This window comes from Biomphalaria glabrata, chromosome 5 (genome assembly GCF_947242115.1).
Source record: "Biomphalaria glabrata chromosome 5, xgBioGlab47.1, whole genome shotgun sequence".
In the NCBI taxonomy this organism is placed as follows: domain Eukaryota; kingdom Metazoa; phylum Mollusca; class Gastropoda; family Planorbidae; genus Biomphalaria; species Biomphalaria glabrata.
In genome coordinates this window covers 3308946-3333811 of record NC_074715.1, presented here as the reverse complement: position 1 = coordinate 3333811, position 24866 = coordinate 3308946, and the positions used below count along the sequence as shown (strand labels likewise).

Genomic DNA, 24866 nt, shown 5'->3' with positions numbered 1-24866 from the left:
CCCCCCCCGACACACACATACAGCAATAGAAGAATAGACAATACCAATCCATATTTTCGATGGTCTTAGGCGACCCCTGGCAAATGGTCAATCGACCCCTAAGGGGGTCGCGACCCACAGGCTGAGAACCGCTCACCTAGAAGAAGATATAGAGATGTCGTATCTGGGAGCCGGTTTCCATGCTGCCTTTAGGCGATAAGTGAACACTACTCTGGTCTAGCGGGGATTGGAATTCTACTAGTGTCACTCAGCCACACATCCAACACCAATTACATGCAAGCATGAGGCTTGCAATGTCACATATAAAATTTTTTAAATAAAAATATGAAACATTAGATGCAAAAATAAATGTTATTTTGAGATGCACAATATATAATATTCTTATGTTTGATTTAAATGGTTTTAAAATGTGCTAATTGATGGTTTTTTTTTTTTACTTTTATGTACGAACCTTCCAATGCAGTCGATAAACGTTTTTTAACTGAGTTTGACCACTTATAAGAATTTAATTTCACCTCACATACACATTGGTGTTAATTATGAACCCAACATATTAAATATTATTTTCCCTGTAGATATTTAGATAGTTTTGTTTAATTAATATAGTCCTATTACGCCGTGTTATATTTTATTTTGATTTTAAATTATTACATTATAATTCCGAACTTTTTTGAAAAAAAACTTACATTTATATTGAAACATTTCTTCTATGTCTTTTATGTTTAAAAGTAGAGTTGATGAAATCTTCTTTAGAAAACAAACACAGTGTTATCAAGCCGATTAAAAACAAAGAAAATATACAAATTCTTAAAAAAAAAAGCATATCTAAAAAAGGGACAACACCACACATAAAACTATATCTACTAAGAATCTAAGAGTTATTTCCCTTAATTGATATTAAACGAAATAATTCATTGCATAATTTACTCACTCATTGAGTATTTTTGTTTATCGATTCATGTTTGTTTGTTAGGTACAAAAAAATACTTGTTTAAGGCAGTGTTTCCCAAATTTTTGATCTAAGCGTAACCCTTTCCAGAATTTTAGTAACGTTGAGTACGCCCCCCCCCCAAAATAATACTGAAGATTTATTGACATAATAACCAATTCTGTAGACCTACATACACGCAATAATAATTACTCTATTACAGTTAGGTTCTCAATTAGTGAATTGCTTAATTAATAATTTAATTAATTTTTTTTTTTTGCATGCTTCAGAGACACGTTACCAGCATTCCAGAAAAATGGAATCCTAGTTTTTAAATTCAAAAGGTGGGCGTGTCGACGGAAGTTGTACCGTGCCTATCCAGTTCCTGATCTTTTGTCTTAAAATGTAAAATAGCAACGCATTTAAATTTGTAAAAAAAAAAAAAAAAAAACTTAAATAAATAAAAAATAATTTAAAGCTTATGATATTTCGGTCAATGTGTTACAAGATCATCTGTCGTCATCGAGAAGTTCATAGAAGTCTAATTTATAAATCGCTGGTTATAGGTGTGTATGAATTTTCGTGTGTGAATGTTGTTCGTATTTGCATCTATATTGTTATTGTACAGTAGTTACGCTGAGGTTGTCAATTGTAGTCAAACTAAATTTCCATTTGATTGGACCAATAAAAATTATCTTATCTTATCTTATCTTAAACTAAATTGACATTTAAAATAAAAATGAGCATAGTCAACTATGTGCTACGCCTATACGTATCCCACTTCGGAAAAACTGGTTTAAGGTATCAACTTGCTCGGAGAATGCGTGAGGGAGAAATAGCGTTAATACTCATTTAAGGGGACTAAACCCAGGAGAATTTAGACAAATATGTGAATATGTGATTACTGTTTTGTTATTAAACAAAAAAATGTTTACTAATATTTTTTTTTTTATTGATTCATGACTTTTGTATGTCAATGAATAATTGTGCGAAATTTCAGCTTAATCCGAGAAGGGGTGTTGGAGAAATAACGTGTACAAACTTTATACAGACACAATGAGTTAGCATAAACTTTAAAAAAAAAATTGCGGCACTCTATCCAATACAAAACTGCACGCTATATCCTATAACTCAGAGATTTGAAATCACTTGATGTTACGCCAAGCTGTTAGACTTGAGACGATAATTAAATTCTCCTATTTAACACAATTCTAATCCCAACAGTAACGAATTCATGCCTGTCATGGAAGTCATGTGCCAAAATTAAGAAAATACTAACTGTGGTTCAAAAAAAAAATGTCTGTCGTATTTTATAATTCAGATACATTTTGCATTCCTAAGATTTCGTATTTTTACTTTCTATCTAGGCGGATATGTCTTTCGGGCCATAGTTGTGGTAATCTACTGGATTGAGTTTAGATCTATGTCAAACTTGAAGAATGTTCCCTTCACATTTATTTGATAAAATTTTGCTACCAAAATAAAAGTAGAGTGTGAAAATGTGGTTTACCTGCTCAGCCGACATATTCATATCCAATATAAAATACCGTGAAAACGGGTTTACCCGATTTTGTTAAAAAGTTTCGTACTTTAACTCTTTCTCTCCTAACAGACGATACCAGCGTTGATTCCACCAGAATGTGGTAAATAATTACGGAGAGAAAGAGTTAATAGAAATACAATTAGGTACTTTTTGTCTATTTTTAGGGCCCTCCTGTTGTGGTAGGGACATTAAATAAACATTATGGTCCTCGTCATGATCTAAGGAGCTTTTATGAACAATTTTATCAAGATTTGTCAAACGGTTTTGATTTATAGTCGGGACATACATACATACAAGCATACGTACATATATACATAAATATATATGTCACAGATGCTATTATAGATTTATTTGTATATTTCACATTTAAAAGCTTATGTGTAAATAGAAATATAAACCCTTGACTGAGCCTCAGGAATTACCCCACAAATCTAGATCCTTGACAGCGCCTCAGGTTTCACCCGAGACGTAATTACGATGTTGCAAATCTATTGGTTGATTTGAAAATAAATAAAGACATTTTAGCGCCAGAGAATTGACGAGAGTAGAAAGAACGCCAGTCGATGAAAGAATTTCCTAGTAGACAGTCGCGTTTTCTAAGAGCTCTGATTTTTAGCCTTTGTAATATTTTTCGTGCTTGTTGATCTGTAACTTGTACATAAGCTGTACTTACGTTTTATATTTAAATAAAGTTCCAGAGTTGTGTTTTAACAAAGAATCTTTTATTGGGAATTCTAGATCGTCATTTATTCAACTATTTTAATTCAAGTGAAATCCCCGGCACCACAACACACGTTGTGACAATATACATACGCTTTACTTTCTGCTTTATATATTAGATAGATACAAGAAAAACAAGACCAATTAAAACACTTAAGTTAGCTTCCAACTTCATAGAAGCACTGCACTGACAGACGGGAGTCGTTTGTTTAAAGGTGGCTGTTTCTGTTCCAGGAGCGGTATTGAAAGCTCTCACAGTTGTAGAAGTTGTTGTGATTGATGGCGTCACAGTTGTAGAAGTTGTGATTGATGGCGTTTCAGTTGTAGTTGCGGTTGTTATGGATGATATTTCGGTTGTAGATTCTGAGTTATTTTGCACTGAAAGAAAACAAAGAATGCTTACCAAACTTTTTAAATGAGCTTGAGATGTAAGAAAGAAAGACAAAATAAATATCAGAAAATTAAATTAACATAAAAGCGTCAAAAGGTTTAACTTGTCAATAACAAAATCATTAAAACGTGTTGCACATTAGAATCTACTCATACATCTACAAATTTACTTTGTCTAAAAAAAAAAATCCCCTTTCGGACATTGAGCGCTAGACGAGCGGTCAACTGTGACGAGCTAGTACGGTCAGCCGAGACGAGTGTCAACATGACGGTTAGGGAAGAATTGGCGTCGTGAACAGAGCTCGGGAGCGTCACGAGCGCTGCAGTCATCTAACCACCCAGAATGGTCAAGCGACGTTCTGTCCGGTTCTAGAAGGCCAGTAGGGACCCTATATAAAGAGGGAGGTGTCGCAGTCAAGACGGTTCAGAAACAAGGTTCAGAGCCCGGTTCACTACAGTCCGCTCGACTACAGCACAGTTCAGTGTGGTTCAGCGGTGTGGTTCTGTACGGAGCATTACGACGGTTCAGTGCGGAGTACTATCAAGTACAGTTGAGACGAATGGCGTCTTCATCTTGGTCTGTGATCGAGTCCGACACAACGAGCCCAGTGTGTGTTGAACCCAGTGCAAGCCCGGAACGAGGCGGACAGGGCAGTGCAAGAGTTGATACGGTTGATACGGAGGGATATTTGTACAGCCTGTGTTACGTGTTGCCAATTGTTCAGTAATTGGCTGTAATTTATTGGACATTAAAGTGTTACGTTACTTTGGAGCCCTGAGTTGTCAAGTTCTTTAAGTTGGTGGTGTAAGGTGCAGTTTGCATAGAGCCTGAATTTAACTTAATTAAGGGAGTGTACCAGGAAAAAAAAGTAAATCAGACAGAGAAAGTGATGAGAAGACAACATAAACAATTGGCAGGCCTGTCACTGAAAGATTCTAGCTAAGCCAAAAGATAGAAATTGAAGACGATATTGTCTTATCACCTAAAGGTCCAACAGACTTGAGAAACTAGAGCCCTAACTGAATTGTAGTCAATTTTTCACAACCTCAAACTTCAACTAATTTAGCTAAACAAACACTTCTAACAGCAAAATCATAAGGAAGACAAATGTATGATATAATTAAGAGCAAGATATGATTATTTAATATCCAACAAGGTTGTAACACTTATTACAGTGTGAAATATAAAGTCAATAACACAGGGCCGGATTTAAATATGTGAAGACCTCGGGCATAAGCTTTGTGGAGGCCTTACAATTTTTTGATAGCTTTAATACAAATCAACTTATTAATAATACTAATACCTTAAATATGTTCTATGTATTGTACTTTTACATTTAATCTATTGTTTCCTTTTTTTTAACTAGATGTATTTTCGGTCAAAGAAACATGTTTGTTTTGTATATTTTTGAGTTAATGAAGGGTAATGCTCTGCCGTAGGTCCGGATCATTGTGTATATATTACGAGCCTTTAACCACAACAAAGTTACTAGATGGCTCATTTTGTCTCGAAAGAAATACGTCTCGCGTAACTACCAGGATACCTGCCAGGTCTTACGGTATGCACGCTAGAATGTCGTTCGATGGTCACGGGTTCATACCCTTCCAGATGCCATCCCGCCGTCGCCCTGAGAAGACGTTCGGACTAGAAAATGCATTCTCTTCAACTATGAAGGAAAATCCGAAACATTCAAAACATTTGACAAACAAACCTAGATGAATCATTAGTTTTGATTTCTTCTCGAGTCCTGACAATATCTGATATGACTAAAAAAAAAAGCCAATTCTGGAGAGGGAAACTTTGCCACAGTCTGCGCATTAAATGCACCTCTTTTAGAACTTTCTGATATGGCAGATTTTTTTTTCATTCTCTTTTCTAAAGCCGGTTCATTCCTTTCATTGGACATGCATGACTAAATGCATAACGCGTAGGACGTAATCGTTTTCTTTTTTTGAAGTAACGTCTGTATTATATGAGATAAGATAAGATAAGATAAGATAAAAATAAAATAAGATAAGATAAGATAATATACATTTTTTTCAGATATATATAGTGGTAGAGAATACGAAAAATAAAACATTGACTAAGTATGAACTACTAAAAGCCCTTTTTTTTGTGTGTGCAATGTTTTATAAAACTTCGTTTAAAAGTGGGGATAGCGTTTTAATCTCAATGAGCTACACATTACGTAGATGCTTGGTTGAAGTTTATAAAAGGCGTGACTACTAGCAAACTATCAAATCGTTTAGAGCCCAAAATTGATATTGTGTGTAAATACATATGAAAACAGGTTTCACTTTACAAATGCTTTACGAAGAGATCAAAACATAGATGTTTCATCCATACACGCTTTAAAAAATTCAAGGACCTCATTTTGCAGAACAGTAGATGGTTATCATCTAAATGTGGGCTTTACCAGATTACTATTATCTCTCTATATATTTTATTTTCATGGCCCAACCATGCGGAACAATACGATAAAGTCATGGGAAGATATCTCTTTTATTTCTGCAAGTCGGAGTAGAGTTACCCCACGTAGCTTTCGCGAGGACAGAGAGCACGGCTCAGAAAAAAAGAGGGGGTCGGGAGAACAAGTAATCTTTCTATTTATACATTCTATATAGTTGAATACATTTGTGTGTGTATTTATTTTTACACACGTCAATATCTGCTTTTATTAAAATATTTTTTTTCTGTAGCTTTGTTTTGATTTTGCCCCTTCGTATTGCCCTTCGTTTCCTAACCATGGCCACCGCTTCACATATAGTTCGTGGAGTCAAAAGGTCTTTCAATGTAGTCGAAATTCCTGCATCAGGTAACTGTTTATTTTTATCAGTAGCTTATTTCTGGGAAAATGGCATCAACGAAACTGTTGCTCTCGAACTTTGCAAGATGGCTGTAAGCTTTGTTTGCAAACATTGGGATAACTATGGCGACGCCCTGTCCGTTGTTCTTACTAACGAAAGGACAGTCATACACTATGCTCAGCCTACATGAATACTTCCGGCAAATGGTGGCGTACCCTAAGCTGCGGGTCAACTAGTTTTGTTTTTTTTAATTACGGTTGCATGTGAACCCGAATCAAGTCATCATTAATTCATGGGTTCATATAAAAAGTGTGTTGTTAATGGGGACATTTTTTATTTTAGTATTTCAAAAGACGCTAACAAAATCGACACTGACAACTGGGAAAAATTGGAGAGCGAGCATAAAGAAAGGGTCCCTTATCGCAGAGGCCAAACACAACAGTAGTTGAAAGAAGGGCAAAAATGCAACGACGCCTGGTGATTACATATGCCTAATCTGTGACTGCAGCTGTGTATCAAGAATTGACCTCTTTAGTCACACAAGAAGTTGCAGCGGGAAAATAACGTGTCCCGAGACTTCATCTTCTTCTTCTTTAACAGGCTTCAAAAGATGTTGGGTGTCCATTTTAATAAACAACATTCCAATATAGAATTTAAAAAAAATATAATTGCAGTCGTCGATATAGTTGTGGAGTACACTGGTTTAATTTTTTAATCAATTAGATGTAATTAATTAATAGTTTTACATTGAAAAAGGGAGGTTATTCGTGCAGTGTTGAGATATATGGCAGTAATTTTGCGATTCTACCATCTTAGATAAGTTTTTTTTTAATTTTTTTTTTTTTAGATTTCAGTTAACTTTTTTATCTGTTGGCTGACGATAGAAGTGGAATATATAGCTTGTAACTGGTAATTAACTGTTGTGAATTGGTTTATTTGATTGTCGCCCCTAGTGTGTGTTTACATGTTTTAGACTGTGTACTGGCCATATTTCGTGTCGTGATCTCTACTATGTGTGTAGTTGTTTGTCATTCAGTGTAATAAAGCTTTGAATGTAACATGCTTTTTGCTATAGTTGAATTGCGACATTAACCTTATACCTTTACCTATCCCTTAGTGTGTTAGACTAAGATTTGCAAGATTTTTCGACCATCTGTCTTTTGTCTTAATTAGAACATCTTTCAGTGGCAAGCCCATCCAATCTATTATGTAGACTTCCCGTCTCTTTCTGTGTCTGCCTCTTCTTCTTTCCTAGTACTGTTTCCTGAAGGAAGATCTTTGCGAGATCCGAAGACCTTGTAATATGGCCATATATTTTCAGCTTGCGTGTTTTACCATAGTTCTCAGGTCATCATGGGGTCAAATTTCTGCAGTAACCCTGTCTCTAATCTCTTGATTTGTGATGCGGTCTTCTTAAATGTGATACATTAGGTCCTTCTGTAGCATCTCAATTCAATTGCTAGGATCCTCCTCTCTAGCTCTGCAGTCAGCATCCAAGACTCACAAGCATATACAAATGGGGTAATTACAATCTGCTTCCAAATCACTGCACCATGTATTCCTGTGCCGCCCCCCCCCCTCTTCCTCTTTCCTTGAGGGTTCCAGGTTAGGGCTTGCTTTGTTATGTTGGATGCAGGCTTGCGAAGGGTGTGACCTATCCATCTCCAGCGTCTCTGAAGGCTATCTACTTCAATGGGCTGCTGATTTGTTCTTTGCCGCAGTTCCTCATTCGAGATCTTGTCTGGCCAGCGGATCATAAGTATCCTCCTCAGGCAGGTATTGATGAAAACCTGGACTTTTCTCCTGGTGGTGATAGTGGTTCTCCAGGTCTCTGCTCCATAAAGTTGTATCGGCTTAACAATGGTGTCAAGGAGCCTAATCTTGGTGGTGGTGCTTATTTCCCTAGATCCCCAGGTGTTCTTCAGCTGATGGAAGGCTGCTCGAGCTTTACCAATGCGGAAGCAGATGCCAAACAGATGGGCAAGATATAAGGACAGTTGGAGAGACTCGCCCAGAACCGAGATGTCTGGAGGAAGCTGGTTGGTGGCCTATTGTCACATTCTCAGTTTACATTGCATGATTTAAAGTTCACGTCATGCTAAGAGTTTAAAAGACACGTGGAATTCCTGATGTAGAAAACAGGAAGTAGAATGAATAAAGTTGACTTTGAGTTCAGTCAAGCAGTCAAGCAGTCAAGTGGTATTCTTTGGACCGGGTGGTCAAGTAATATTTTTGGTCCACAACGGACATTAGCGACTTAGAAAAATCTGTAGTAATTGCAGTTAGAAAGTAACTTGTGGGCAGTTGTTGCCAGTGGTCTTTTTGAGACATGTATTAGTTAATCTATATTTCTGCACAGTGTTACCCTCTGAGATGCGGACGTGATTTGTAATCTAGAGAATTAAACGTGTTAGATACATTTAATACAGCTGTTATGCGGATAGGATTGTTTATTATTTCATGACTCATAGCACTAACAAGGAGTGCAGTATTAGTATTATGTTGTAAAATAAACTTTATATTTGTCTGCTGAAACGGACTTAAGTCAGTTAGTAGTGTATATAATTGTCACGTGTTAAGAGTACTCCAGGAAGCACGAACCCAGCATTTCGCGACATTCGCATTCCTCAACATTACACCATTTAACCTTCATTTACACCTATGCCCCAGAAGGGACCGCAGACACAGATGAGATGACTTACAATGGAATAAAGGAAAGACCTCAAAGGTAACTGTAAAATAAAGATGTAACGCCATAATACTCACTTGGACTCATACAGATATAGAAATGTTGTTCGTCACAGTGTATCGTGTCCGCAAACGATCCGTTCTCCCACTTGATAATGACACACATATTAGCGTCATATGTTGGTGAAGTGGACCAATAATCTATATTGGCTACTTTGTTGTTGCTAAGCCAGGCATAGGTCGTATGCTCGTTAGCGAGATCGTAGATACCAATCCAAGAAGGCTCAACTGGTTAAAATATGTAACAAAACAAAAAAAAAAAAAAAGAAATTAAGAAAAAAACATTAAAAGATTAATAAGAAAAACATAAAATAATAAAGAACAACAAAAAAAAAAAATAAAAAATAAAACACTAACAAGAAAAAAACAACAAAAAAAACAAACAAAAAAAACATAAAATACTAACAACAAAAAAAACAACAAAAAAACAAAATACTAACAAGAAAAAAAAATAAAAAAAGAAAATACTAACAACAAAAAAAAAACAAAAAAACAAAATACTAACAATAACAACAACAAAAAAAACAAAATATTAACAAGAAAAAAAACAAACAAAAAAACAAAAAAACATAAAATACTAACAAAAAAAAAAAAAAAAAAAAAAAAAAAAACATAAAATACTAACAAAAAAAAAAAAAAAAAAAAAACATAAAATACTAACAAGAAAAATAAAACACAAAAAAACATAAAATACTAACAAGAAAAAAAAAACACAAAAAAAACATAAAATACTTACAAGAAAAAAAAACACAAAAAAACATAAAATACTAACAAGAAAAAAAAACACAAAAAAACATAAAATACTAACAAGAATAAAAAAACACAAAAAAACATAAAATACTAACAAGAAAAAAAAAACACAAAAAAACATAAAATACTAACAAGAAAAAAAAACACAAAAAAACATAAAATACTAACAAGAAAAAAAAACTAACAAGAAAGACGTTGAAAATAATCATATAAGAAAACAACAAGAGAAACATTACAAATATAACTGAAAAACATTTTTAAAAACTTTTAAAAAAGAAAAAAGCTTATACGGTTTAAATATAAAAAAAAGAACTGAATTGAAACTCATCGCTCACACCTCCTCAAGCCAACATATTAACCATTTTGCTAGTGTGGTGCTTATTAATATAGAAGGTTGTATAAGGCTATGCATTGTTTGTTTCAAATTTACTTTAAAGCGGTGACTATAAAAATAGTGTTATATTTCAGCCTATACAACCAATTCAGTCAATTGCAATTCCTTTCCCTCGTTCGAGATACCAAACAAAATAATCAATTACTAATCGTTACTTAGCTAATTGATTAATATTGTTTTATTGATTCTTGTGTTGTCAGGTAAATGAAATAACGGTGCGAAATTTCAGCTTGATCCGATATTGGGTTTCGGAGAAATAACTTGCACAAACTTTTTACCAGACTATTCTTCCTTTAACAGCTCATAACGTTTTGTAAGACGGATTATTATAATGTAAATAAATAAAGAATATTAAATAGAAACAAGGAAATTGAAAAAAAGTATTACTATAATGTAAATAAATAAAGAATATTAAATAGAAACAAGGAAATTGAAAAAAAAAAAAGAATTACTATAATGTAAATAAATAAAGAATATTAAATAGAAACAAGCAAATTGAAAAAAAAGGATTACTATAATGTAAATAAATAAAGAATATTAAATAGAAACAAGCAAATTGAAAAAAAAAGAATTACTATAATTTAAATAAATAAAGAATATTAAAGAGAAACAAGCAAATTGAAAAAAAAAGAATTACTATAATGTAAATAAATAAAGAATATTAAATAGAAACAAGCAAATTGAAAAAAAAAGAAATACTATAATGAAAATAAATAACGAATATTAAATAGAAACAAACACATTAAAAAAATAATTAGGGCCTAATTAAAAACCAAAGCTAATGTTAGCCCACTCTGTCGGCCTGTATGACTCGTAACAATTTTCAACACGTTTTTCCCCCCAACTTTCCATTTTTAGATCAAGTTAAAACTTACACAATCATTTACTGTCCCTAACAAACATGAATCATTCAAATAATTAGTTAATTAGTTCATTAATTAGTTCATTAAATAGCGATTATTAATCATATAAATTTATTTGGCTATAATTCAAAAAATAGAAATGGAAAAGTGGTTTGAGTGCTGCGACAAGTCTCGAAATGCCCGTAGAGTCTGGGAGCGCATAAGGCGCCCTGACCGCACTTCCCCGTGGTGGAGGCTGTCCAGGCCTGAGCAATCTACTATAGCACAGTGCCATTGTCCTGTTGGCTCATTTCTCACGGTTATGGCCAAATTTTTTTCTCACGGTGCCCCCGCTGCGGGGAAGAAGTGGAAACTGTGTCTTATATTCTGTTTGACTGACCCAGACTTGCTGATCTCCGTCTCGACAGGTCTGGGAAATCAAAAATTCTCAACCTGTATGATGAATCATATTTTCTCTGATATAAACTGGAAATTAATCTTACATTATCGAGAAACATATTTTCAAATGTGGAGTTATGTCCTCCCAGATGAGCTGACATTTTTTTTTTGGTTAAACTATTTTATATTTCTCTTGTTTGCTAATAAATTTATAAATGACAAACATAAATTATTCAAAACATTAGCCAACAAGCTAATTAAACAGTGGTTATTAATCAGATCAGTCTGATATAAAAAAAAAGAAATTACATCTTAGATTATTGAAATATATGATTGTAAATAAGGGATTTTTTTTCTGTCAGATAAGCATTCTTTTTTTCTTAAATTATTTTAATGCTTTTCTTGTTTTCACAATCATTTCTTATCTTATCTTATCTATATATATTTCCAGTCTATTACTACATAAAGCTAACAATTATCTAAACAGAATATAACAATCTAACTGAAACTGATGTAATGTTGACCATTTTTCTTGTTCCCTTTATCGGAGTAAATGTCATTCTTGTTACGATATCAAAGACATACAAACCCAAATTTTGCACTACAAGACTTGCTTCTTCTTTATTCTCAAACTCAGCCAGGGACATAAAAAACGATTCACAAGCCGCCTATAAAATAAAAAAACAAAAAACAAGAGGGATTTAGACTTTTCTTCTTCTTCTTCTAGCCATCTTTATTGCTGCTGAGCTGTGAGCTCTTTTGCAGACTGTGCCAAGGAAAAAAAGTGTGCTGTTTTCTTCAGTTGTTCAGCACTGCCGTGCAGGGTGTTGGTTATGTTGGGCTGGAGTGGAAGTAGAGGTGGATTTGGAAGGGGCATTCAAAGAGGATATGGTTTACGGTTTCATAAGGGTGGGCGCAGTGTCTGCAAAGCGGGAGTTGTGTGGAGTTTATTTTGTTCACATGTTAATTTGACAGAGGTGTGTGTCCTGTTGCAAAATTGTAGATTGTTCCTAACCGTAACGTTACACTTTCAGACTTTGCGATCTATTATGCAGATAATGTAAAGGCCATCTGTTTCTGTGGCCTACGGTTAACGAGGGTGTCATGTGGCCAGCACAACGACCAACAGCCTTTCCTTTTCCCCAACGTATGTCTAGTACCCGTTAGAGCAGGGGTTCTCAACCTGTGGGTTGCGACCCCCTTGGGGGATCGATTGACGATTTGGCAGGGGTCGCCTAAGACCATCGAAAATATGGATTGTTGTTGTCTATTCTTCTATTGCTGTATGTGTGTGTGGGGGGGGTGAGGCGGTCGCGACTGAGTGGGGGATTGTAAAAAGGGTCACCGAGCATACAAGGTTGAGAACTGCTATGTTAGAGCTAAGTGGTCTCAGAGGCTCCCAAATATCCGGAAGTTAAAAATCCCAGTCTCCACCAGGATTTGAACCCAGGACCTCGTTTCAGAAGGCAAGCGCTCTACCGCTCAGCCATCGCACCTCCTATAAATATACTAGCAGTACACACCGTCTATGCCCGTACATTTGTATAGCCGTTCTCTATAAAATAACAACAAATATCACTTTGATTGTTTTAAGTGTAATCGTTGACTGGACCGCTTTTGAATATAGCGAAATGAAAATAGATCTAGATTTATCTTTTTAATACAATGAAAATTTATTTTTTTGACAGTTTTATAAAATACCATCATTACTTGCTCTCTCTCTCTCCCCTTCTCTCTCTCTCTCTCTCTCTCTCTGTCTCAAAAGAAAAGAAAAAAAACTCTATTAAAAGGCTTCTATTAATTGGTTTTCTTTTTTCATTTAGACCGCTTCTAAAATGACGTTAAACATATTAACTCTTTCCCTTCGTAGTTATTTTCCTCGCTCCGATAGAATTATTCATTTTGCTAATTTGTATTTCACTATCCTGATATTAAATTTCAAAAACTTTTTTGTTTGTTATCAGAAAATGTTATATTTGGTATGGCTCTTTTTTTTTTCAAACCACACAAATTAAAGTCTATAAGTCCGAAAATCAATTTAGTTCAATGGGCTCAAATCAACGTTGGCATCGTCAATTAGGAGAGAAAGAGTTAAAAATATGTAGAAGTAGAGGAACAGAAAATGTTTACTTTAACAAGGTTACAAAGACAGTTTGTGTGGAAACACAAACTCAAAATCGGCCCCCGAAGTGGTCCACCCAGGCAGGCTTCAATATTTTCAGAAAGAACATCCGAATGAAATTAAATCAAAGAGAAATGAGAGATAAGAATGGAGAAAGAAGGTTGACAGATCTTGTGTAGTGCCCCAACGGTCCAGCAGATCAAAGGATAGGTGCAACCTGGCCTAACTAGTTCCCCTTTTAGACCTTGTGGTCTATAGGGCAGATGATGTAAAGTTCATCTGTTTTTGTGGCCTACGGTTAACGAGGGTGTCATGTAGCCAGCACAACGACCAACCGCCTTTACTTTTCCCCAACTAATGTCAGGTACCCATTAGAGCTGGGTGGACTAAGAGGCGCCCAAGTATTCCGAAGTTGAAAATCCCAGTCTTCACCAGGATTCGAACCCGGAAGCCAAGCGCTTTACCGCTCAACCACCGCGCCTCTCCTGGCCTAACTGAAGTTTTATAATTTATGTAATTGTTTTGAAAAGGCTCAATCTCTTATTCAAATCCTCAACAAAAAAACAAAAAAAAAACGGACTGACGGACAGACATTTCACACAAAACTAATAGCGTCTTTTCCCCTTTCGGGGGCCGCTAAAAATACGACATTCGTGATTTTTTAAAATTCTTTATATGTAGAATTCGGATTTTCGGGGAAATATCGAAATTAAAATACAAAGTTTTAAAAGAGCTGGCTGTTTTTCGTAAATGATTACCCACTTACTATTTCAAGATTACACGCTTACTTTTTCATGATTACCCGCTTACAATTTACGATTTCACGCTTAATTTATTTTAAGATTACCCGCTTACTATTTCAAGACTACCCGCTTACTATTTCAAGACTACCCACTTACTATTTCAAGACTACCCGCTTACTATTTCAAGACTACCCGCTTACTATTTCACGATTACACGCTTACTATTTCAAGACTACCCGCTTACTATTTCACGATTACCCGCTTACTATTTCACGATTATTTGCTTACTATTATAAAAAAAAAAAAAAAAGAATACTAAAACTTATGGCCATATTACAAGGCCTTCAGGGTTGCAAAGATCTTCCTGCAGGGAACAGTACCAGGAAAAAGAGGACGAGACAGACAGAGAAAGTGACGGGAAGAAAAACTAAAAAAAATAGACGGGCGTGACATTGAAAAACGTTCTCTCCAAGGCTAAGGACAAAGATTAAAGGAGAAAGACTGTCGACAGATCTTGTGTGGTGCCCCAAGGGTCCAACAGACTAACGGATAGGTAAAGGTGAAGGTTATATTTAGTTTTGTTCACAAATGAAGTTATTTAGGTTAATTATTTCTACAAAATAGAAAAATATAGGTACAACGTTACTTTTGCTTCAGGCCATGTTATTTTTGCTTCAAATAGAGTGTAACATTTCCCTTGTGAAATAACATCTTTTTCTGTTGGACAGTATCCTGTTTGAAATAGAAAAATGAAATAATGCTTTTTATATAAAATAACAAATGAAACAGACGGGGTTTTTTTTCTCTTCAAATACATTGTCTTTCTTCAATGTTTCTGTCCAAGATTATTTTGTAATGATTATAAAAAATGACAAACGTAAATGGAAGCGATTGATTTCCTAATAGAAACATACATGTGACATTTTGTGTTATTTGTCACATTTGAACGCACAATAGAGTAGAGTAAATATTTTTTTGTAGTCGAAAAAAACAAAACAAGCAAACATAAAAATACTTAAAAAAAAACAAAACAAGCAAATATAAAAATACTTTAAAAAAAACAAAACAAGCAAATATAAAAATACTTAAAAAAAAAAAAACAAGCAAATATAAAAATACTTAAAAAAAAACAAAACAAGCAAATATAAAAATACTAAAAAAAAAAAAGCAAATATAAAAATACTTAAAAAAAACAAAACAAGCAAATATAAAAATACTTTAAAAAACAAAACAAGCAAATATAAAAATACTAAAAAAAAAACAAGCAAATATAAAAATACTTTAAAAAACAAAACAAGCAAATATAAAAATACTTTAAAAAAAAACAAGCAAATATAAAAATACTTAAAAAAACAAATCAAGCAAATATAATAATACTTAAAAAAACAAAACAAGCAAATATAAAAATACTTAAAATAACAAAAACAAAGCTTAACTAAAGGCATGAACTACAACTAAGAACATTTACAACTATTTAGATGCATTTTTACCTTTTCGGAGATAATTAATTACCAATAATTTATTGACTAAATGGTTAAATTTGTTTATTTGATTCATGTTTTGTTAGGTGCAATAAATAATTGACATATGTTTCAACATGATTTGAGAATGGCCGTGGGAGAAATTGCGTGTACAGTCATCTACGGGGACAAAACCCCCAAAAAGTAAATAATAAAAACAAAATAAATGACCAGTAATGAATTGACCAGCTAGGCAATTATTTTTTCTGGACCCGTGTAATGTCTTTACCAAGGAATAATTATGTATCGTTTCAAATTGATCCTAAACTAGGTGTGGGAAAAATAATGTAGTCACAATATTTACCAGTTAGTTGATATATGAACTTGTAAAGATGGTTAAACTTCATACGTCAAGACTAGGGATCTAACACAGGCATAATCGTGGATCAGCAGGAATAAAACAATCTTGACAATAGACAAATCAGGGTCGACTTTCACAGTGGTATCATGGAGCCTATACAAGAAATACAAAGAGACTATAGGAACGCCACTCGTTGATCAGGAAACATGAAAAGGACCCGCATGCCCGTGTGTAGTCGCTGAATGAACTCTTTATGTTGTGTCTGTTCTATTTATGTAATTGTTTCTAGTGTGTTGTCTTTACTTGAAAAAAGAGTCCATGTAAACACAGTAAATTTCTATAGGGATCAATAAAGCTATCTTAGTCTTAGTCTTAGTCTTAGAGAGTTGACAAAGTTTATGGTTAACGGTTTATCGTTAATTATTCATAGTAAGTTCATTAGACATTAACTGTCATCTACTGCTACTAACAATGACAAGAAACTCCTTTCATTGATCGGCCCGTCCATTCATATTTGACAAGAATCTCTTTCATTGATCGGCCCGTCCATTCATATTAGACAATAACTCTTTCATTGATCGGGCTGTTCATTCATATTTGACAATAACTCTTTCATTGATCGGCCTGTTCATTCATATTTGACAAAAACTCTTTCATTGTTCGGCCCGTCCATTCATATTTGACAATAACTCTTTCATAGATCGGCCCGTTCATTCATATTTGACGATAACTCTTTCATAGATCGGCCCGTTCATTCTTATTTGTCAATAACTCTTTCATTGATCGACCCGTCTATTCTTATTTGTCAATAACTCTTTCTTTGATCGGCCCGTCTATTCTTATTTGACAATAACTCTTTCATTGATCGGCCCGTCTATTCTTATTTGACGATAACTCTTTCATTGATCGGCCCGTCCATTCTTATTTGACAATAACTCTTTCTTTGATCGGCCCATTCATTCATATTTGACAATAACTCTTTCATTGATCGGGCTGTTCATTCATATTTGACAATAACTCTTTCATTGATCGGCCTGTTCATTCATATTTGACAATAACTCTTTCATTGATCGGCCCGTCCATTCTTATTTGACAATAACTCTTTCTTTGATAGGCCCGTTCATTTTTTTGACAATAACTCTTTCTTTGATCGGCCCGTTCTTTCATATTTGACAATAACTCTTTCTTTGATCGGCCCGTTCATTTTTTTTTTACAATAACTCTTTCTTTGATCGGCCCGTTCATTCATATTTGACAATAACTCTTTCATTGATCGGCCCGTCCATTCTTATTTGACAATAACTCTTTCTTTGATCGGCCCGTCTATTCTTATTTGACAATAACTCTTTCATTGATCGGCCCGTCTATTCTTATTTGACGATAACTCTTTCATTGATCGGCCCGTCCATTCTTATTTGACAATAACTCTTTCTTTGATCGGCCCATTCATTCATATTTGACAATAACTCTTTCATTGATCGGGCTGTTCATTCATATTTGACAATAACTCTTTCATTGATCGGCCTGTTCATTCATATTTGACAATAACTCTTTCATTGATCGGCCCGTCCATTCTTATTTGACAATAACTCTTTCTTTGATAGGCCCGTTCATTTTTTTGACAATAACTCTTTCTTTGATCGGCCCGTTCTTTCATATTTGACAATAACTCTTTCTTTGATCGGCCCGTTCATTTTTTTTTACAATAACTCTTTCTTTGATCGGCCCGTTCATTCATATTTGACAATAACTCTTTCATTGATCGGCCCGTCCATTCTTATTTGACAATAACTCTTTCTTTGATCGGCCCGTTCATTTTTTTTGACAATAACTCTTTCTTTGATCGGCCCGTTCATTCATATTTGACAATAACTCTTTCATTGATCGGGCTGTTCATTCATATTTGACAATAACTCTTTCATTGATCGGCCCGTCCATTCATATTAGACAATAACTCTTTCTTTGATCGGCCCGTTCATTCATATTTGACAATAACTCTTTCATTGATCGGCCCGTCCATTCTTATTTGACAATAACTCTTTCTTTGATCGGCCCGTTCATTTGTTTGACAATAACTCTTTCTTTGATCGGCCCGTTCATTTATATTTGACAATAACTCTTTCATTGATCGGCCCGTCCATTCTTCACACCACTTGTACTGTCTGATTTCTTCTTTTCTCTACAAGGCCTAGACAAATATAATTTTGCGTATGCGATTTGATACATGATAACACTATACACACAGTGGGACTATACTCATTATACTCCAATGATTTTAAAGCCCTTCAATGTAATCTACTTAATTTCAATACCGTGTAAATTCAGCGTATACCTAAAAACCTGCAAATTTTTGCGTGAATTAAGAGATGGTAATGAATTGATAAATATCGCACCTGTTTTAAGACAATAAATAACTCTATATAGTGTAGAAACTAGGTTAAAACAAAGTGCACCTATAACTACACGGAAAAAAGTGGAGGGATTTGGTTACGAACTGTCACAGCACCCCCTCTTGGGACAGATGAGATGTGATTGATGTATAAAATATGTCCAATTGTTACAAACTATTAAAGCCCTTTTTTTTATCAGAGTTTTAGAGGTGCGAAGATATTAAAAATGTAGTTATCTAGGAAACAAAAATAATGAGTTTGTTTTCGAGTCCGAAGATTAGTCCGCTGATGTTGTCAATTGTAGTCAAACTGAATCTCCATTTGATTGGATCAATAAAATTATCTTATCTTATCTTATTAGGTAGGAGTTTGGTATTTCACGTGGCTACGAAATTTTAGCAATGATTGACATATTTCGTCACATATAGACGAACGTTATCGTTGTCTGCCGGTCTGTCCTTAGCTATAATAAATCCTTTTGGTCTCAAAGGCGTATCCCGCGGTCTTTGTAAGAAATCTCCAGCTCTCTCGTCCTGACTCTGCCTGCTAACAGGGGCTCTCCTCTAAGTCGAAAAAAAAATATTCACACTGGCTTCTGGTCCTTAGATGGCCTTCGTGGGCACTTTCGTTGCTGCGACCCACATTTCAGCTAACAAAAAAAAAATTCACGCTGTCTTCTAATCTGGTCATTAGATGGCCTTCGTGGGCACTTCTGTTACTGCGACTCACATTTCAGCTAACAAAAAAAAAAAAAAAAAAAAAAAAACACCGCCTTTGCCATACTGATTTGGGCGGGAGGAGGGTTAGAGAGTCCGCGTCCGTGTTTGGTGTCCCGCATGGTTGTCGACGTACACCCTCTTTTTTTTTCCTGAACCGTGCCTACTGTCGCCGCGAAAGTTACATATAGTAACTCTCTCTCTCTCTCTCTCTCTCTTTCTCTCTCTCTCTCTCTCTCTCTCTCTCTCTATTTATATATATATATATATATATATATATATATATATATATTCTTTAAAAAAAAAGTTTTTCTCAGTCAAAGATTGAGCTCCATCAGTTGTTACACTTGCCATCTTGTTCCAATCATACCCAACACTCAACACAGTTCTTCAAAGCATTGAAGAAATACTGGCCTGAAATTGTGTAATGAGAGAGTTTCGATAATTTGTAGGGAAATTTAGAATTATTTTATATTAACATATATGTTATCTTAAGTAAAATTGGTCTTTATTGATGTCTCAAGACGCTAGCAGTGTGCTGGCGCCTGCTTTAACTGGTCGTGGTCTAGGCCCCTAGGGTGATTCTGGAGGCCCGACTGTTGACGCTGGAACTTTGGTGACTTTAGCCCTGTCGCGATTTTGGTGTTTGTCTATATAATTAACATATAAAAACTGAACACCTGAATATAGTTAGAAAAACGTAGGCGTATCACTTTATTTACATCCAGTATAGAATCTTCCAGATAAAACGTTTACATGCTGGTACATCAACAAAACTGGTGACTAAACTCAGATCTCTAATGACTATGAACGTTAGATTCTGCTATAGTTTTCTCGTACAATTTTAGGAAGACTAGCAGGAGCGGGAAATACGACCGTCCGCTCTACAAATCGCTCACTTTCCGTTCGTTTCCAGAGAAAAAAAAACCTCCCACGTGAACTACCCCGCAACACAGTGGTTACGTCCCCTTGCATCATCAGTGACGCATAACCTCAGTGGTTACGTCTACATGCATCATTGGAGATACAAAGCCGTGGCTCTGACCAGGTGTTCTGCTACACACACACAAACGGGTGTGGGCTCACAGCGGTTTGTGACAATTGATATAAAATTTGTATTTATTTTTGTTCACCAATGAAGCTTATTCGTGTTATTTCAGGCTCAATACGCCGCTTTAGTTATCTATCAGCAGAATGGTGCTATTATTCAACAGCCGTCAACAGCACAACCCTTGTGTCCCCATCTAGGTAATAGTATACATTAAAAAAAAATATTTTCCTGATGTTCCCAAGGAGATATATTGCACATTGGCTGCCTGGTCGTGCGTTTTGCTCGCTGGATTGTTGTTTGAATTTATCGATGGTCCAGGGTTCAAACCCTGCCCGCTCCCATCCCCCGTCGTCCTGCGGGAGGTTTGGACTAGGAAGTAAACTATCTTCAACTCTGAAGGAACATCCGAAACATGGAAAACATTTTACAACAAACGAATAAAACATTAGATCATAAAAAAACTTACCAGTTTGTCCAAAGACTTGAACTATTTTGACAGTCAAAGTCAAAGAAAGTAACAGAATATAAAGTCTCAGTGACATTGTTGTCATTAAGCCTTTTTTTTTTTTCCAAAAGCTGCTATAAAAAAAAGAAATTAGACATTGACAGAATAAATCTAAGAAAAAGAAGAGCTTCATTAATGAAATACTACATAGCATGTGTGTTATTTCTTTTTATGGAAATGGGTTACAAATATTTCATATAAATATACTAAACGTGCGATACAGTGCATTTTTTATTAGATCATTAATATTATTGAAAAAAAGATTGAGGTAAAAAAAAAGAGAGAGAGTTTGTGTTATTGCACAAACTCAGATGCGGCCCGTCGGCTGTGCCTTTGGACAAGATATATTCAAGCTGTGTTATTGTTTTGCTTGAAAAAATATATTGCAAAGAAATCACAAAATATATAGTCAAAGCTCTGAAGGACTAGCTTATAAAAAATGGGTGAAATATGTAGACACCATTATCATTTCTAACCTTTACTAAAGAAAAATCGACAATAGAAATGTGTACCTTAACTAGTTGTAATGTAATTGAGAACAGAGATTTCATCAACCGTTTGACGTTAGCGTTTTATTTCCTTAAAAAGAAACAGAACAACACATTCTGTACTACATATTATGCATTACGGTTCTTAAACAAATGGATGATTCGAGGCAATTTTAATAATAAAATCTTGCCGAATTAATTCACCTGGCTTAGTTAGACTAAGAAATGGTCCGGCAGGGTTACATATATGCATGTTTTTCGTATTTTCTATACAGTCGTTTACCCCTGCAGCAGTAAATCTTTGTTTTAAGAAATGCTGATGGGGAAATATTTGAAAAAAAAAACTATAAGTATATTAGATGAGATAATTTTTACTGATTGTTACGGCTTGATTAGGAATTAGTTCTTCGTTTCGTAAAAAGGGGGAAGTTTTGACTTCGAGACAATGACGAGACTAGTAAAAACAAGAATCAGATTTTAGGAAGAAAAGCGCAACGTAAATAGATACTACTTTTGACGGCTGTAGAGAGAGGCAGCTTTTATGAACGTAGAGATTTAGCTTGACGGCATTCGACGTTTCCTTTTGTTATTATTAAACGTCTTACTCGACATTCGCCGTCAGCGCCGTCTAGCTTGTCTTGTTAAACTTTCGACTGTGTTATTGGATTTCATTATTTCAGAGTTATCTCCTTCGACTGATCTGCATAAGACACAGCTCGGATGCGCTTTACAGATCCAACAAATGGAAATATAGTTTGACTACAGTTTACCTCTTCAGCGTAACTGCTGTAACAACAATAACAAAATAGGTGCAAATACGAACAACCTTCACACACAAAACACGTACACACTCACAACCAGCGCTTTATGAATTAGACTTCTATGAACTTCTCCATGACGACAGATATCGCCGGTCTTAGGCCAACAAATGGAAATATAGTTTGACTACAATTTACCACCTCAGCGTAACTGCTGTAACAACAATAACAAAATAGGTGCAAATACGAACAACCTTCACACACAAAACACGTACACACTCACAACCAGCGCTTTATGAATTAGACTTCTATGTACTTCTCAATGACGACAGATATCGCCGGTCTTAGGCTACTGCAGCAAATGCGGCCGCAGTGGGCCCGCACTTTCATAGGCCCGCGCGAATTCTAGGTGTAAAGTATTAAATTAAATCATTTTAACTTATTATTAAAGGGTTCCTGGAGTTCTGCAGAAATTGTAAAATATACGAAAAAGTGATGAAAATCTCCTGAAATTATTAAAATCTTCTGAAAAATGATGGAAATCTCCTTAAAAACTGATACAATTATTTCTAGGTCTCGGTTGAGATTTTTAAAAAATCGGCATTTTCAGCTTTCATTTAATAAAAATGTAATAATAAGACGCATTTTAACCAAAACAAGAAGTTCAAATACTTAATTTACTTTAATAGTCACTGGCGTACAGATATAGATCTAAATCAATTTCAACCTCTTAAAAAAAACAAAAGCGATATTTTGCCAGTCGATAGTAAAAGGCAGAATGTTTGTTGGCTTTTTGCTGCAAAACAACTATCTACTGTAAATGGCTCCTAAATTTAATTTGACAGTGATTTTGCACTTAGTAAATGATGAATAAAATGCAAAGATGATTTTATTTTTTTAATACAAAATCTTAATTTTCACCTTGTTATCCTTATCACAATCCAGAAAAGACCCCGAGCATAGGGCCTCGCAATTTGTAGGACCGGCCCTGACGACAGATGACCTTGCAACACTCTGACCGAAAGCGGGATAAAGGAGTTTTAAAATTTTCCTGTTTTAGTTCTAATGGAAAGCAAACGACCACTTCGTACATATCTGAAGTATATATATATGTAGAGAGAGAGAGAGAGAGTAATAGAAAGAAAGAGAAAGTAGGTGAGAGAGAGAGAAGGAAAAAGGGAGAAAGAGAATGAGAGAGAGAAAGAGGAGAGAGAGAAAGGGAGAGAGAGAGAGAGAGAGAAAGAGGGCGAGAGAGAGAGAAGGAAAAAGGGAGAAAGAGAGAGAGAGAGAGAGAAAGAGGAGAGAGAGAAAGAGGAGAGAGAGAAAGGGAGAGAGAGAGAGAGAGAAAGAGGGCGAGAGAGAAAGAAGGAAAAAGGGAGAAAGAGAGAGAAAGAGAGAGAAAGAGAAAAAAAGAGAGAGAAAAAGGAGAAAGGGAGAAAGAGAGAGAGAGAGAGAAAGAAAAAGAGAAATAGAGAGGGTAAGATAAAGATAAAGAGAGCGAGAGAGAAAGAAGGAGAAAGGGAGAAAGAGAGAGAGAAATATAGAGAGAGAGAGAGAAAAAGAGAGAGTGAGAGAAAGAGTGAGAGAAAGAGAGAGGGACAGATAGATAGACGGATAGACGGATAGATAGATAGATAGATAGATAGATAGATAGATAGATAGATAGATAGATAGATAGATAGATAGATAGACAGACAGTTGGAAAACGAACGGAAGGACGGGTACACAGACCACAAAAATGTATAGGAGGGGTCTTCCCCTTTGCTAAAAAAAAAGACAAACCAAGATATTCACCAAGTCTGAAGATAAAGTCACAATGAAACAAAATCAATCATTCTGTCTTTGGTCAGAAGCAATACAAAATGTGTATCAGGAAAGAACTTCGCACAAAATCTAATTACCATCTTACCTTCTCTCCGGGCTCTCTCTTGTCGCTTCTAATACTAATACATTAATAGTTCCTACGTGTATACGTTTACTCAAAGAAAAAATTGTCTATATCCAAAAGATCCAAAGCCGCACCCTAAATCAATCTGAAGGCCTGTCACAAATCGTATCTTACTTTATAAAATTGAGACGTTACTTTAAAAAAAAAAACAACAGAAGATGATTACATTCTACGCGTCATGCATCTAGTCATGCATGTTAACCTATGACTTAAATTCTGTCAAGTCACTGGTTTTCCTGACTGGCTGAGGTAACCCATTCTATTCTCTAATAGCACTAGAAAGAAAGGAGCATATGTTGTCTACAAGCATGTAGAACGATGAATGTGAAATAAATAATCTAGTCTGCATGGAGTCTTTTGTTGTGAATACATATCTGATCACTTAATTGCTTTCGAGCTTCATACATGTCTTCAACAATTTCTGCTCTGCTGATTACATCCATGCTTGACGTTTTTTTTTTTCATATTAATTTACACTTCGAATGAATAAAGTTTGTGATTGTAACGCTTGACTGACCACCAATGTAATGTCTCAGGTCTGAAGTCTCGCTACTGGGTTCGTATGTTCTTGAGCTGTGCCCAAATTTAGTATGTGATAAAAAAAAAAAAAAACTACCTTCGTATAACTTGAGTCCGATTTCAGCAGACAAAATAAAGTTTTTTGTTTTTTTTTTAAATTAAAAATAGTTCATGATAAAATACTGCACCGTCTTCAAGCGTCCAGCTACAAATCACTGATTACATATGAAATGACATAACATCCTTCATCATAATAAAGCTTTTCTTCAGATATGTCCGCATT

General features: G+C 35.0%; 1 protein-coding gene across 2 annotated transcripts; it reads right to left on the bottom strand.

Annotated features, from left to right (window-relative positions):
- LOC106052051 (snaclec 2-like) lies at positions 1–24359 on the bottom strand. Of its 2 annotated transcripts, XM_056031017.1 has the most exons (7): positions 24026–24359; positions 20832–20944; positions 16212–16361; positions 15034–15119; positions 12112–12190; positions 9156–9365; positions 1–3569 (listed from the first exon to the last, which is right to left on the bottom strand). In XM_056031017.1, the coding sequence occupies exons 3-7, from the start codon at positions 16252–16254 to the stop codon at positions 3307–3309; spliced, it is 681 nt and encodes a 226-aa protein (XP_055886992.1). In that variant the 5' UTR covers positions 16255–16361; positions 20832–20944; positions 24026–24359; the 3' UTR covers positions 1–3306. The 2 variants fall into 2 exon arrangements, with proteins under 2 accessions (XP_055886992.1, XP_055886991.1); XM_056031016.1 differs by lacking the exon at positions 16212–16361 and having other exon boundaries at positions 24026–24356.
- Between the last annotated feature and the right edge of the window lie 507 nt (positions 24360–24866).